This window comes from Megalops cyprinoides, chromosome 11 (assembly GCF_013368585.1).
Source record: "Megalops cyprinoides isolate fMegCyp1 chromosome 11, fMegCyp1.pri, whole genome shotgun sequence".
NCBI lineage: Eukaryota > Metazoa > Chordata > Actinopteri > Elopiformes > Megalopidae > Megalops > Megalops cyprinoides.
This window is the reverse complement of record NC_050593.1, coordinates 13,373,546-13,390,908: the sequence shown is the minus strand read 5'-3', so window position 1 is coordinate 13,390,908 and position 17,363 is coordinate 13,373,546. Positions and strand designations below refer to the sequence as shown.

Sequence of the window (17,363 nt, the reverse complement as noted above, 5' to 3'; positions counted from 1 at the left end):
GCCAATACACATCAAAAGAGCCGTTTGTGTTCAGAATTCAGCTTTGATGGGTGCTGGCTGCAACATGAAATTAAACAGCAGTAGGCCATGTGTGAAGCTCGTCTAAATGGGCAAATGAAAGAGAGGTTCTGAGAAGGCTGAAGTGTTTCCAGGTCCTTTTTTTAATCTGAGGATTGCTGGAGAGCCTCAAGAACATTTTCCTTTTCAGGTATCTCACTTGTCTTTTGTTTAAAGCCATGAATCTACAAAAAACACATAATACACTGTGTTATAGGCAGGTTGAAGTAGAAAGGGGTCTTTTTAACACAAGTATACATACAACAGCTATGGTAAGAGCCTCTGATATCCATTCTCTACTGACCACACTTCATCAAAGATTCAGTTACCTTCCAGAACAATCAATTATACTGATTTTAATGTTTTGAATCTTAACTCACCATGGCAACTTAATCATTTTAACATCTCTTCTTTGGTTGCCACAGAGGCAAGAGCCATTGGGTAAATACCTCTTAAATTCCCCGCGTGCTGTTTGGTGAATGACAAGTAGGATTCTTAGTGACAGTATCATTGTAGTTTGAGAACAGTGACTGTGTCTTTGTAAAACAGAAAACCACACAATGCTTTGAACTTTCTTTCATTTTTTCATTTTTTCTCTTCAGAGAGAATCTGCTTCAGAATTTGACAATGTCTGGCAATGTCTGCCCAAGTGAATTACACCTTCCCCCACCAAAATACAGAGTCATTTTATATTCCCTCCAGAAGATTGTAAGAAGAGCTGGGCCTTTTGAAGCAGATAAGACTATCCATACGACAGATCTGGGGAGATTATGAAAACAACCGCCTTGCTATACAAACAATGGTTTTGAGCACCATTTTGTGCTATAAACTAAATGACACTTACAGTGAGAAGTCACCGGATGGTCTTCTTACATCACAGCTTCAATGTAACGGAAAAATCGAGGTGGGAATTCCAATGCAGGTTCTCAGACCCAGCTACAATATCCCACTAAACTAAACAAGTTGACCAGTTGTCCTGGGTTTGGAATCATTTCTAGATTTTTATCCCAATATCCCTGGATCCAAAAATAGTCAAAAGGAGGAAAAGGGGAGTGTGTTTCTTTAATGTGTAAAACATAAAATAATTTTCAACAAAGAGCTCCAAATCAAAGATTTTCATGCTTTCAGTCAGAGGTTTCCAAAATAGTAAAACAAAAAAATCAACTGAAAATTAGTGTTCTGTAAATGAATAGGCAAATTACAGGCCAGGGAGAAGGACTAGCCAGGAATTTTGGGCAAGACAGTGGAGGGGAGTAGGGACGGGGGGTGTGGGTCTGATATGATCCATTAACACTAACAAGAAGACAGTGCAGCAGGGGGAGGTCTCTGTCAGGCAAGTGGAGCTGCACCAATGTCTGATGGACAGCAGGCTCAAGGGGTTCTTTAGGGCTAGGACTCCAGGGACAATGGCCCGATGCTCCACTTTCTGACAGCTTTACAGGATTTTCAGCTGGCATTGGTAGAGATGACTCATAGCACATGATAGCGCTTCTTTTATTTCTTCCCTCATTTGTATAATATAACGTGGAACATTTTTATCCTTTCAACACTTCTCGTTTGTACGTATGCATTATTCACTCTCATATGGTTTGACCAGATGGTTTAATTAAAGTCTGGACTTGAAAAATAGTCACATTAAATGTTACATTGGCAGTAACTAGAAAGGCCCGGCTATAAATAAGACATAAGTGTGATAAATATTTTGCAGTTCCCCTTTCTTACCAAAGGGAAGAAAGAAATCCAGTATATGCAATGCACTCGCTCCTGCGCGGCTTCTGCTTCGGCATGTATCACTGTGCCCGGCTGCTTTCCCATGGCCTAGTGAGATCAGAGTCTGGAGTGAGTAATATGTTATCTCTGCGAGAGGTCAGCTGGACAGACACTCCTTTGTGTCCACGCCACTCTCCAGTCCGGTTCAGAGGCACCCACACCGAGAGAAAGAAAAACACAGCTGCACTGTTTGGGGGGGGGACGACGACATGCAAGAACCTTGAGGAGCCTCCACATCACACATGGTTCACATTACGGCAGATAATTATCTATTTGGGTGGTACTATGTTCACAAAGTTCCATATCGGCTGCTTTTTGGTGTTTTCCCTGGATACGGTGTGGCTTTGTTCCAGTAAATGCGTGTTTTGGCATTCACCTAATACCTTCGTAGCACTTCCAACTGCTTATTAGTCCTTAGCAGGATTGCCGTTGTTGCTGATATAAGCGCTGCCCAGGTCAGACAGCATGTATTAGTCTAAATCAATCCCGGCTTCTTTGGAACCACTTCCTCTATATGTTTGACAGGTACTGTTGCAGTTTTCAGTTGGAGAGCAGAACTATAGGAGTTAATCTGCTGACACCATTTTTTGAGTCAGTACATTTTAGCAGATTAGCTTTTTGGGTTTGTCATGGATATAGGGCCCCCTGTGGGTGAGGGCAACATGTGTCGGGGGCTTGGCTCGGGCTAAACCACCACAAGAATTATTGGCTCTAATTGTAATTAAATTGGCTGGGCTCCGAGCCTTGTTTTGGAGACACCGAAAATTTTATTAAATTGGCGGAATCCATCAAGTTGGGCTGAATTAATCCCTGCAATGTGGCTGTGGATTCTGCTGACCAGGGCCCCTTGTTCTCTGAGACAGACCATTAAACTAACATAAGAGCAGTGCTTCATGATAAATTACATCAAGGGGCTTAAGTGGACTTATTATGGATCCTTAAATGAGGCAAAGTGAATGTTATTTTGCCCTCTAAAAAAGGTTTCATGTTCATTTCCAGGGGCTGGATGGCTATTTATTTTTTAACTTTCAAGCTGATTTATGGAATGATCTGACCCTCTCCGTTTGACATGCAGCTGTGTAATTGGAGATGCAAGCAACTGTAATAAAATGCACTGTGGCTAAGTATTCAGAGAGCGGTCCAGATCTCAGCTCAGTGGCAGATCAGCCAGAGCTATCTGATGGCTAAAGGAGGCTAACCCGAACCCTAATGGCAAACATAAGTAACTGTATATACCGTATAAAATACTCCACAATCTGTATGGTACAGTATGTAGGGGAGACAAGTAACACAATTAAAAAAAGACTGGCACAACATGTATGCAACATAAATACTACAAAAACATACTTAGTAGCATGCTTCTTACAACATGGGCTGAGATCACTAGAGGTATCGGCACTAGAAGCAAACCAAACTTGAGATGTAAGGTACCGAAAAAGAAAGAAAGGGAATGGATAACCTGACTTAACACAAGCTGCCCTTGGGGCCGAAACATACGGAACTGCCCCACAGACAACCAACAGTAGAAACCCTCTGAGTGCACCACCACAAACAGAATAGCCAGTGCATCACTCCTTTCACAAGGGACTCAGGAACACAGGAAGCAGTTTGGGAAAGGACCTAACCTAGCTTACCCTAACCCTAACCTAACCTTAGACATAATCGTTTTGGTCTTTGGTTCTGTTCTTTCAGTGTCATGATTTCTTTGTTTCACCTGCCTGTTTTACCTTAAACATGAGGGGCTAAGGTCATCCTCTTTTGTTGGAATAGTGTTTTTAGTTGAATATATACTGTATATGAACATTTATTTGCCTAGCAGAAATTCTTACTCCGGGTTGTCTACTTTACAGTTCTACAAATACTGAAAACCATTACAAAACTTGGGTAAATGTAAAACAGCAGTGCAAAAAAAGTGTTCAGATTTATGTAATTCTTTGTTCTTCTTGATACAACATCAGTCAAATTTGTAGCATTCCAATATCCCCAGTGTTCTTTTTATGAGCAATATTCTCATTTCCTCTCATCTTTCTCATTTCCCAGCTCCCAGGAGACAGAGAATGTGATGTAACTCAAGCCTTTCTCTTCCCAGCTTTGAAAAGAATCTCAGTACACGGATACAAGTCCAGACATGCCCAGACCTTGCAATAACTCTTGTACATGGTATGATTTACAAAGCTCCCTCTGTAGTGCATACATTGTACTGCATGGAGTATAAGTTACTTGTGAAACGATGAGATTTACCTCGTAGCTGTTTTCGCAATCCCATGACTCAGGGGACATTACATGTGGCATTGAGCGGACATTCTTATCCAGAGCGACTTGCATAGTTCACAGTTTTTGATGTTACTCATTCACACAGCTGTATATTTAGTAAAGCAATTCTGGATTCAGTACATTACCTAAGGGTACAGCAGTAGTGCCCGGCGGGGAATCGAACCAGCAACCTTTTGATTACGATTCCTGCTCCTTATCACTATGCTACTCTGCCTCCCCACCTGTGTGGGGTATTCACTACACTCAGACCCAGGGCAGTGAGTCTAAGTGCGGTGAATACCCCATGCAGTGTCCTGAGGCTGCCAGAATTAACCGCACGCTCAGAGAGGGTATATTGCCTTGCATATTGCGCATTGAAACTCAGAGGGGTATACTGCCTTGCCTTTACGTTTCTACTCCAGGACTCAGGCATCAGAAATGGGAATGGTGCCTTATCCCGCCACTTATGCCGTTATCATTGTGGAGTGTTAGGGTGCTGGTGGGTCATTTTGTTGCTAGGAGATGAGGCGGAAATTCAAAAACCCATTATCCTGCACTGCTATGTGGACTGAGGCTTGTCAGAAAGTCATTTAATGGCAGGATTGGAAGGCCACATTGTGAAGTGAAAGCCATCAGAAAGAAATGTTGCATATTAAAATGTCCGGGCTTCTGAACAAAGTGACAGGTATTCTATCAGGAATGGAGTCGGATGACATCCATCAGCTGGCTGCTTTCTGTACATGGGCTAGAGTTCCTCTTACAATCGCAATGATTGTGCAAAGGATTCAGGCCATGGTTGGCTGTATGTCATCTCTGCGTCAGATGACATTTTAATTATTGTTGACTCTATAATGCGTAATCTGATGGTGCAATGAACAAAAGAAAATGGGCTTTATGCATATTTTTTCCCCTGGAGCTAAAGCATTGGACATCAGGAAACTAGTGCAAGTGGTGCTTGCTGAACACAAACACGCCACAACCATAATCATTCATGCAGGCAGAAATGGCATACGGCTGACGCTGTCAGAGATCCTGAAGGAGCGCTTTTTTTGTCTGTTTGATAAACTCAGATCATCCTGGAGGGAAATAATTATTTTTGGGCCTCTGCCTGAGCAAAGACGTGGCAATGAGACATTCAGTTACTTCAGTGTGCTAAATGACTGGCTGAAAGGATGATGTAACATGCTACAGATAGACTTTATTGGCAAACTGAGCATATTTTGGAGAGACCTGCACTGTTCAGGAGAGATGGACCTCAGTCTAGGTGGCGTGAGACCAGCATTCTGGCTGAGAAGTTTTTGTAGCACTGTTAGAACTGAACAATTAAAATATTTTCATTTGAACAGCAAGTACAATGACAAGCTGTTTTACAAAAAGGAGACAAGGTGTGGGGAGTTAATACTGAGGATGTAATTATATACCAGGCCAATTCTGGGAAAAGACACGATTACAACACCCTTGTTTTGTTACTGTTTTAGTATTGTAACCAATAAAATTTTAAAACACAAAAAGCATGCACACAATCCAGCAAAACTGTACCGCATCTGCCAAATATCTGGGAAAGACAAGACCCACACTTTTTTTACTGAGGGGAGGGGGCTCTAAATCTAATCACTCTCAACCTAATCCCCTTGGCAAGCAACTTAAAATCAATAAAAAGGTGGTCAGTCATTGATACAGTATAAATGTTTTTGCAGAGCAGTTGTATTTGAATAATAATAATAAAACAAAATTTATAAGCAATCACAAGCAAGAGAAGAGAGAGGCCATGAGAGCAAAGGGTTGCTAAAGGGTTCAAAGTAAAGCAACAAAGTAATTCGGAACACACATACACACATAGCAAGCGGATCCGTGCAAGCAAGACTGTTAGGGGTAAAATGTTGCATAAAGTACATTGCATTAAAAGTACTGACAGCATACGATATCCAGATTTCCTCACTATAGTAGTGGTAGTAGTAATGGTGACTGTGCTGTGAAAAAATTTTGGTATTTACAGTGCAGCAAACATTTTTCCAGGAAAGGCCAGATCATGAGAAGTTCATTTGGCACTCAATTATAACAGCCAGACTCTTATTCGTGTGAAAACAATGCTCTCTTCAGGTGAATACATGATGGTAGGTGAATTCCTTCATGCTGTAAAATTGTGCCCCTGACAGTGAGTAATACAGTGTAGTGCTGTAATCTATCAGATGGTATAGATATTGACTACGACATCGCCCTGCAGTCATTGCTGTTCCTGGTGCGGAGGCTGTTTTTCTCTCTGTCCCCCACTGTGTGGGACTTCACAACAGACAGGAGGGAGTTTCCCGATCACACTTTAATCAACCACATGGGGCTGTACTGCTAATACCTGAATCTTCAACTCCCCCCACAAACAACTTCTCAGCAACCCAGATCAGGAGAGATTTGGGCAATAATCTCCATACACATTGGCACAAGATATGAGTTTTTATTTGTGTTACTGTGACAGAGCTGCTTCTGTGAGAAAGCTATTGGGTCCTATTTTTCATATGAGCCTTATAATAAGTAGATACACTCCTCAGAGCTCAAAGTGAAGACCAAATCTGATTTTCCACCTTTCCTTGAGCTGTTTTTCAATAGCAGTAAACGTACAAGAAGAGAGACCCACTTAATTCTGTGTCAAAGAGAGACTATATTAATATTTTCACCAAAATGAACTTAATCCTCCATTTTCTCTTTCATTGGAGCCACTGTATTTTCTGTGAGGAAACTTGTTCGAAAGGTCAGCAGATGCCCCCAAACTAGCCCACACTGATTTGCTATTTCAGTTTGCTCATCCCTTTAATGTAAACTAAGAGGGCTGCATTTCAAGGGACTCCATTGGTTGGTTGTATATGAATGAAGGCAAATTTCCAAGCTCCAGGCTTCATAATTGTCCCTGTTCTCATGAGAGCATGCAGTCACATGTAACCTTTGGATGACACTGTCCAGTCCATCCGAGTGGGATTAGGAATGTGATGACATCATCCTAATGCTGTTGTTCTGGATGGGTACAATGTATAGCTGACAAATTACGAATGCATCTGTACATGTTTACTCCAGACATTTGCCCTGAGTACAACTGGGATAGCGGGTATGCTGTCTGCCAGATTTCAGGTTGGTAGGGCATAGCCCATGTAGCTCTACAGAGCACTGAGAGCTGGGCCCTTTTGGGGATTCCTATATAAATTTAAAAATGACCCTGAGCTCTCCTGTGCCGTCTAACCTGAATTAGACGAGCAGAATGTGGATATAGTTTCATATGGCCGCAACAAGAAGTGCCCAGACTTGGACAATTCTCACTTTCTTCCCAGTCTCCCTAATCTTCTGCTTCTCTGCCCTAATGTTTCTGCCACATTAAGTTATTGCAAATGTTCTGGTCTGGCCATTTATTTTTCACACCATTGTTCTCTCCTCATATTCAGTCAATAGCGACATCTGTTCATTTGCAGACAGTTTCAGGATGGAAAAAACACAGAACCAAACTGCATGACGGACTTTAGAAAACATGGGGTAGGTGTAACTTGGAATAGTGCTCGTTTAGTTTGTGTTAGTGAATATGGACCTAATTATCAATTATAACTTAGCTTCATTTTGATATGATTTGATATCATTTTGATCTGTTTTTGCCTATTTGCTTTCTACTAACTTACACTTAGTACAAGTACTTAGTATGTGTGAGTTACCTGGTCTGTTTTTTGTGTTTATGTGTCTATGTACTTACATTTATGGTCTTAAAATGTGGAAAAACTTAATTTATACTTCCACCTAGTGGTGAGAATTAGAACTGAATTAGAACAATTATAAATTCATGTAATGTATGCAGTGGTTGAATGAGTGTACTAATAGCATTGTCATAAAAGTGTTTTATCCAGAGTTCAAACAAAACTGCAATAAGCAAGAGGAGAATTTTGGGTACTCTCAGTTTGTCTTGACATTCTCCAATCTCATCTGAAGGAGGTGCGGATGTTGTAAATGCAAATGTTGGCACTTATACCCTGTGGAGTTCATTAAAATAAAAATGGAAAACAGTGCAATTAGCATGGGTGGAAGAGGAGCTATGACCCAAGACAGTTTGTTTTCCTAGAGCAAACTTAAATACATTAACAGCCTAGCAGTTTTAGTAGGAAGCTGAAGCCCCCCACTGTCTATTCTTTTCCCAGGGAGTCTTTAACTTTTTTGTTTTTTAGCTAAACTTTGATTAAGAGTTTAAGAGATATGTTTGCACACCTGCTTCAACAGTCTGGCTGACCACATTCTGCAGGGATTGAGAACAAATGCATATGTCTTAATGATCTGTCACTGGGCTGTTTCTCATCAGAGAAAACGAGAAAAACCATTGCTACGATATAGGAACAGATTACAGTCAAGTTTAGAGGTAGGTCTAGCATTCTCATCTCTTCTCCGTTGCATTTGGCTGAGAGCACCCCCTGCTGGTTAATAGAAGAAATGAGGGCAGAAACACCCTGACGATGGCAGTTGGAACATTTTAAGAAATTCAAAAAAAGCCGTGAAGAGGCAGTCTAGTCCAGATACCCAATCTCATGGTCACAAAATATGTATATATATATATTTTTTAAAGTCATATTTTTGATGAAAGACACCTGTAAAACTAGATATGTGGGTGATTTTGTATGCAGTGGGTAAAATACATACAGTACATGCACATGTGTTTATGGAAAGCACATGTGTGATATAATCCAATCAAATCTAGATTAATATCACTGGAGAGGACTCAATCTGTGCCATAATGGTGACAGAGAGAAAAAGGGCTGAGTGATGAAAACGTTTGTGCTGATAGAAGAATCAGTGCGGCTGCTCACCATATTTATGTTATTCACATAGTGGTGCTCCTGTTTATGAAATACATTTTATCCACTGTCTTATCTTGTTCTCACCATTTATGCTTTACATGCACACTGTGCAAAGGTAATGCACAGGAGAATATACTGTATGCACTTCTGTGTCTGCTTAAATTAATATACATAGACTGTGCACACTACTTTTCCTCATGACACCAGATAGACATCACAGATACATTTTGTGATGAATGCTCAAGATGTGGGTCTGTGAGTATCAGGTCATAGAAAAGGAAATTTAAGAGTTTATCCCAGTTAACACGCTTTATATTTAAATGGCAATAATTAGTTATCAGTTACACCTAAATAGTTAAAGTAGATGTTTCTTTGTATTTTTACATGATCTAGTTAACCAGACAGATTCTGCTGTCAGTAGTGCCCCTTTGCGTAAAAGTAACAGGCACATATACATCTTCAAGATAAACCTTGTAAAGAATGCAACAAGGTGATACAACACCCTCATCATGTCCAGAACCACTCTCCTTAAAGCCTTTAATAACACCACTGAAACAGGTGGGTAAACAGACTTTCACTGTGTGAAGGCCAGCAGTTCTTGACAAAGGACTAACTGTGAATCATGTAATTCAATAGCCATGTAATTTATCATGGGAGAGATGTGCGTGACAACAGTGAGTCAATGATATATGAGGAAAATATCACAAAGGAGACTATGAATCTTCTGCAAACAGTAAACAAATGACAGTTAACAAAATCACTCAATAAAAGAAGGGAGCCATTATCACAGAGACCTACCATGGAGAGCCACTGACACTCTGTGCAAGACCTGAAAAGCCCCTAATGTGCTGTGGGCACTTAGCTAGGAATGCTGTCTGACATTTCAGCCTGTGGAAGAAAGAGGAGAGAACGCTGCACAGGTCCAGGTCAGCAAACTCTTTCATTCGGCAGCCCACAGAACAAAGCAGGGCTCTTGATTGGCTAGAAGTGTGGCCTAACATTTGGATCACCCCCATGGGTGGCTGCCAGGCACTGAGTCAGCTCCTTGGAAACCTTGGAAAACCTGGAAGGAAATCCCAATGGGTGGTCATGCCTCCAGGTAGAGACCATTGCCATGGAAATCAATGGAGACAAAGCACCCACATGATGTCGTAATCTGTTACCACTTTTACCACAAGACTTAAGGAGGAACGAGTCAGTAAGAGTCCGCAACAAACCACTGAGATTGCTGTTTCTTCATCCAAGAGGCACAATCAGCTGCAGGAAACAGCAGATACTCTTCTAATTAAAACTCCAGACATCAAAATTTCTCAGCCTTGTTATTGTACTCAAATTTACTGGAACTCTCTAAGCCAGCTTCTACTGTCCATTTGCACAATTCTGTCTCCAGGGTTCCCTTTCAGCAATTTAACTGTGTCAATTTCAATTTTTGATCCTAAAGCAAGGAAGGAATTTTGGGAATTTTTAGTTACATAGACATGTTTAAAGCATTTTACCATTCTTACATCTGGTACATTCCTAATTATGTTTATTTTTAAAATAAATGAGTCTGTAACATCAAGTCACATACCCACATCGGCACCAGATAGATCACAATGCTGCAATGAAATTGTTTGCTTTCCCACAGAGGTATGGCTGCATATAGAAACAGAACATAATGGGCTTCTGAATTGAGATTCAGATGGTAAAGGTGCTTGATTCAAGCATAGACTGAGCCCTACAGCCAGGTTCAAAACCAGCCATGTCATTTGCCCGCAGTGACTGAGAGCCCACATCAGTGGAACAGAGTGGCTTTGTTCCACCCAGGAATGGAGGTGGATGGGGCGCCCAGGGTTCCTTCGACACTCTGCTCTCTACACCCTGGGACTCGTCTAGGTGTCTCTGAGTTACTCAGCTAACATCAGGAGGGTGCGCCTGTCCAGCAACAGTGTTTGCCTACTGGTGTACTGTGGGTTCTGTTGTTTTCTCTACTGAAAAAACACATCCACTTGCACTTGTGCAGAGGACTATGCTTATTGTGTTAGTTTACGTACTATGTGGTGAAATGCTTTTTTAACACCAGCCTACAGCCAAGTCACATACACTGACATTAGGACTTTAAAAACAAGCAACATAATGATATACCACAAGTATTTTATGGAAGGGTATTGTCATTGCCTTCATAAGGTAAGACGACTCTGTGCTTGATAGATGACAGCACACATGAACTATAAATGTCGTACATGGATTGTGGAGGGGTGAGGTTAAGACTAATTCTCCCAACAGGTGCAGATCTGACTAGAATCATAGAGATGGAAGAGGCTGGAGAAACAATTTAAATGGTGCCATTGTTAAACAACACCTTCTCACAATTATGACATGACAGATGATATTCTGACTCAGTGAAGCAAATCAGAAGACGCTCCTTTTTGTTGTTACTCTATAGTTGGAAGTGTCTGTGGATCTAGCAAACGTGACACATCTAGTTGCATACGTCCAGTTACATTTAGTAATTTTCAACAAAAGAAGACACATCAGTATTTGCAACCTACTTGAACAACAGTGGATGAAATGTTCATTCTACTTGCTGATTTCATGATTGCACAGGGATTTCTATGGTAAAAATAAGCCAACGACTGGAAGGTGCAGAGAGATCGAGATGTCTGTGTGTGGGTTAATCGTAGCACTCACAGAGAGTCACTTGCCACACGGGGCATGTCAGCCAAGTAAAGAGTTGCACTGTACAAAAAAGGGCCCCTAAACTGATTCCATGAAATGTGAAGCAATCACATCAATTCCATATGGACATTCCTTGGATCATTCAGCTTGTTGCACAACTTGTTGATATGGCTTAAAAAAGGGATGCCGCTAAAAAGTTTAAGAACTACAGCTGTTGTAAGATTATGTTGTAAAAAATGGCAAACTAAATAACGGACATGGCCTCAGACTTATGACAGAATTCAGAGGTAAAACCATCGAACACACCAGAACCCTGAAAAAGTAATTTACGTCCCCTGCCATACACTATGTCTGGATGTGGACGTATTTATTGCTCTGGTTTCAGACACAACTCAGCACCAATGACACTGGATGCAGTGAAAGAGTCACACCCTGGTACTACAGCTCCGGCATTGGCCTCTCTGTCCCAACAAAAGCAGTCAATGAAGCCACGTGATTGGTCGCTTGGCTACGCTTCATAGTACGCTGTCTGTTTGGGCCACAGGGGCGTCCCAGCATCCTCGGCGTCGGCTCATCATATGTCTGACACAAAGATAGCCAGACACGGGCTCACCAGGGCCGTCTCCAACAAAGCCTCTCTTTTTCTCCCAGTTTGCCATGAAACACTCCCATTCACTATAACTGTAGCAAGTGTCACAGCCTCTCCCATTTTCTTTTGTTTCAAAGAGTGACAGTCAGTCCTTGTGCTTTTGCATTGTCTCTAATCATTGAAACTATGGCATCTAAAACAACATGAAATGGATGGCAATAATCTCCCCCTTTGATGCAGACACTGGCGGTATCTGTTGTGCCTCAGAGCTGTCAGCTAAGGTTCTGTCATGTGATCTGTGTAGATTGTTAACAAAGCCGGGAGATAGAGTGATTATGGATTATGGATAAGAGAATGGGTGGCAAGGTCATCTGACCGAGCTGGAAAAATACAGGGCACATTTTCTCACACTGGACGCAGTGTTCGGAGTCAACAAAAGTTTCTTGTTGGCCTACATATGTGAAATGTATTTCATAAGAAACAAAGAAACATTTATCACGCAATAAAGAACACTTTCACCAGACTGGTTCCTGACCTGGCAGCAAAACAGATGCAAGAGCAAATGCGGCTGGAAAAAGGGGGAAAAGTAGCAATACACTGGACTGTGCTTATTCGTTTGTCCCTCAGTAAGAGATAACAAACCACAGTTTACAGTGCCATACATATATGATTACACTATGGAGCACCCATTCATTCATATTATCCTATCTCCAAGTACCTCATTTACTTAGGGAGAGATCTGTGGTGTAGAGCTAAAGTTAACAGGTTTTGTCAGTCCAAAAACAAGCCAAGCTTTATCCTACAGACATCTTGATTTCTTGTAACTGCAATGAGATGTACAGATTTCTACATTCCCGGCTGTATTGATTTGTTGACTGTCACGCCCGTAAACATCCAATGCGATTTACAGCATTCATTTGATTTTGACACTTGGTCTCACTTAGCAGTCAGCAGGCACTCAGGATACATGTCTGGCCAACTTTGCCTGTGAAAAGGAATTGGTAATTAACATGCGGTGCCATCCATTTCCTCTGAGGCAAGTGCTGAAGTGCCTGACAACAAACCTTTTGTCTGAATCATGATGGCCAGCATCTCCCAGACAATTATGGACACAACAACCAAATATCATCTATATATTATAAGATGAAATACATGACAATTGCAAGCAAGGTGAACATAAAACAGAGCAAGTGGGTAAACCTCGAATATCTGTCAGTGAGGAACTTGCTGGTTTTCCTGAATAATTATAGTAAAGTTACAATTTAAGATGGCTTTGGTGAAAGAGAACGCATAATCCTATGAAATATGATATATATGTCCAAGCATGATAAATTACTTAAAGAATCAACATGGAGAGATTGCACCATCTCTCTTAACTGCATTCTACAGGGTCTCAGAAATAAAGTAACAACAATGTTCACCTTGTGTCTATTGATGATGCAGAAAACCACATGGTTGAAACATCACTGCTCCAGAGTAAAATAAAACACATCAGTTAGGAGCATAACAGCAGTGTGCAGGTATCCTTTCCTTTTTTGCGTTATTCTTTTTGCCAAGCATCTGCATAAATTAACAGATGTGTGTATGCCTGTGTGAAATTGCAGGAATAGGCCTTCACATCACTGCATGTGTCATTTAATTTGAACCATCGTAAAATCTGATGTGTGTAACTCTTTGCATCTATCAACTTACTTTTAGCCAGAGAGATTGCAGCTTGCTACCTGCACATGGGTAATGTCATAGCATTTCATGAAAGGTAAAGTAATGCAGATGTGAATACAGGGCCTAGTGTTGGCCTATCTGGAGGAGTGGGGAGCGTGGTTTTCCATCAATCAAGCCTCACTGTTACTGACCTCGCTATTGGCCAGTGAGCATGACTGGTGTCCAAGAGGCTGCTCCCAGCACCCTCCATATAAAACCCCTGGATGCTGCTCCCTATGTCAGATCCTGTCCAGCAAATAGCTGTCCTCACTCCTGCACCAGTGCGGTAAGGCATGCCTCTCTTTTACCTGCTTTTAGACTTTCGTTCACACATTGTGCTTTATGGTGCTGTTACAATTTCTTTTAAATATGTTTGTAATAGAGTATTCATAAATGTTTTATTGAACCTTTACAGTTACTTGTGCCTCATGTAATAAAATGCACATTTCTAAGACTCCTAAGTGGGTCATTACAAAGAAAACTGGCATAGACTATTCAGTAGATGATTCAGTTTACTTATTTAGCCTTTGCTAATACTTAAATGCGTAAATAATGCATCGACATTTAACGAAGTATCTCTTAAGTGTTAATAAATTATGCGGTCTTATGGCTCATTCTCAAGTATCAATTATCACATGCTAGCCTAACTCACTACTCTGCTGTTACACAAGTCTGTTTAGGATTGTGTAAAATTTCAAACCGAGCACCAAGGCTTGAATACTGAGCCTAAATGCCAGATCCTACTCATATTGCAAATGCAAACAATAGAAGATTCAAAATCAATAGATTCAAAATCGAGTAAAACTAAGCATAATAATTCAATAAATAATAATTGTTTCACCCACCGTTCTTATTTACCATTCATCTTATATTTTGATACTCACTTGATTATTTATCATATTTCCCAGTACTGTCTGCTTGCCGTCAAAAGCCTCACTCTGTAAAGCTGCAGTTCTGGGAATGTTGTTAAAGTTAAATAAATGTTCTTAGTCTAGTGCATGTTTGTACAGTTAGCCTTTGTACTCACACATGCAATTGCTATTTTTTTCAATCTGATGCTTTTCCCTTTCCTATGCTTCCATGCATGGCAGGTGCCATTTTGTCAGAGTACAAAAAAATGGAGAGACTGGATTTTGTATGTTGGGTCAAGCAGTTGTAGCAGTTATGTAAATATGATGTATTTGATAGCAGGGTAAGGCAGCATATCCAATTTTTCAGCTGAATTATTTAAGGCAAGGGCTATCAGCTGTTGGTTTGCGCTGCAGAGCACAGTATTGTTATTCATGCTGCGTTTCCTTTCCATCTCTGGTTCTGTGGCATTTCTATGATACCTGAATCCATCTATGCAAAATTAAGGTAATCAAGCTGAGCCCAATATTTGGTTCTGGTCCGTCCTGAACTTCTGCCCACTTTAGCTGTTTCCTTCTGTCTAGAATATGTAATGTGCAATGTCAGGTCTGATTCAAAGGATAGTTTCACGATGATGGAACAAATTTTTAAAAAGGCACAAGACTGACTACAGTGACAAAATTCAAATGAACACCAAAGAATTATATATCAGAGCAACTTTTGACCACCTAATCACAGTGATTTCACAGTCTTAACTCTCATCACTGTCTCTCAGCTTTGGACTACATTTAGACATGACTGCAAATGAGCTAACTGACATACAGTAACAATTCAATTCCGTTGTGTCTTAGTGAGCCAGTATTACATCAAAGCATAATAACATAGAGAAGCATATTATACACTAATAAAGTAAATATACGACTGGGGAGACAAATACAGGGGAAAAAACAGCAGCATGCTGAAGTGAATGTGAACCTACATTTCAATTGATCATTATTATATATTCAAATAAGTTAGATGTCTTAATATTTTATATAAATGAGCATTCAGTGTAAATCTTTAAACAGTACTGTGTAATTTTTTAGTTACTTTTTACCAGGTTTGTTCCAATATAATACCTGACTTCTCAAATGGTTGCTCTTTTCTATTATACAAAAAAGGTTAGCAGTATCTAGCTCTTAGTGCCAATGATACTATGCATGATACCCGTATAACAATTGACTGTGACTATTTCTTCACAGCAAAGTCAAATCATTGCAAAGATTCTGTCATTTCATATCTGCTATTCCTGGGCTTTGTATTAAAGGTTGAACTTTTACTTAAGAAATGACTGACTTGGAGAATTCCCTGACAACCATCATCGAAGTATTCCACAAGTATTCAGAGAAGGAAGGAGACAAGCACAAACTGAAGAAAAGTGAACTAAAGGACTTGATCAACAACGAGCTATCAGGATTTTTAGGGGTGAGACAAGGCTATGATTTCATTCATTTCATCTTCATATTACCACAGATCTGTGCATTAGTCCATGTAAAAATGCTGTCTTATCCTGTTTTCACCATCAGCATGTCAAAGACCAGGCCACCATGGACAGTCTCATGGAGAGCCTGGACACGGATGGAGACTCTGAATGCGACTTCCAGGAGTTCATGACCTTCATCACCATGGCAACCATCTGTTGCCATGATTTCTTTGAACACCATGAAGATGAGTAGGCTTCGCCTAAGGATGATAATTAAAAAAAAAACTAAAATTAAACTTAAAATAAAATTCTGAGCTTATTTAACACACTTTTGTTTTAGCCTTTTTAGGATTTTGGGGTGAGTCATATGATTTTGATTACTTGAATGGTGGCATGTGTTTTATATTTCTTGTCTTATAGAGGACACTTTATCAACTCCAAGGGCAAAGTCTCAAAAGGCATTGATAGAGATAGCCAGCTCCTGACTATTAGCTTTAAAGTCTTGTGTACTTATACTGTTAACAGAGACAACCATGACAACAGTGATGAGAGGTGCCAACTCCTCATCCGGTATGAGATGTGCGGTATTGTTTACATCTGTAGCGAGAGAAAAACAGTACATATCTGACATAGATATGTTACATACAGTCATACCTAAGCTAATACTGAGATTCATCAATACTCAGCACAATAGAGTGTAAAAGATTCTTTTAAAATGATTGCTTTTCATGATAATTCAACTGAATTGACATGACAATAAGGTCATTAAAACATGTCCCCTGCCCTCAAAATCAAACACACAAGGCATCAAATCATTTTAAAAGACTGATTTATATCCCCCCCCCACAACAGCATAGCAAACTGTAACAAACACAGAGTTTAGTCATTGCTAAATGTCCCATATTCACCTCTCACTATGAAAATGAAATGTACTGTTTGGTTCAAGCTTACAAAATCTGCATGAATAGATAAAAAGTCCAAAGGCTATAGATAATATACATGAAACTATGGCGGAAAGACAATTAGTGCATGGAATTCTCACCACTCTGTGGGCTGAAGCACATGATACATCTTCAGTAAATGATACCTTTTCACTGTTATCTCTTGTATTTATCTTGTAGGTGGCCTGGAAAGTAGAGAATGCCACATAATAAAAAAACAATGAATTCTGATGTTCTGAGAGACTTCTGCAATGTAATACGATGGCCAT

The 17,363-nt window shown here is 40.3% G+C and overlaps 1 protein-coding gene across 1 annotated transcript; it reads left to right on the top strand.

Moving 5' to 3' along the window:
* Nucleotides 1-14,080: 14,080 nt before the first annotated feature.
* On the top strand, nt 14,081-16,993 carry LOC118786128 (protein S100-B-like). Its single transcript, XM_036541188.1, has 3 exons — nt 14,081-14,128; nt 15,998-16,155; nt 16,257-16,993. Exons 2-3 carry the CDS (start codon nt 16,018-16,020, stop codon nt 16,404-16,406), a joined length of 288 nt encoding a protein of 95 aa, XP_036397081.1. The 5' UTR covers nt 14,081-14,128; nt 15,998-16,017; the 3' UTR covers nt 16,407-16,993.
* Nucleotides 16,994-17,363: the final 370 nt, after the last annotated feature.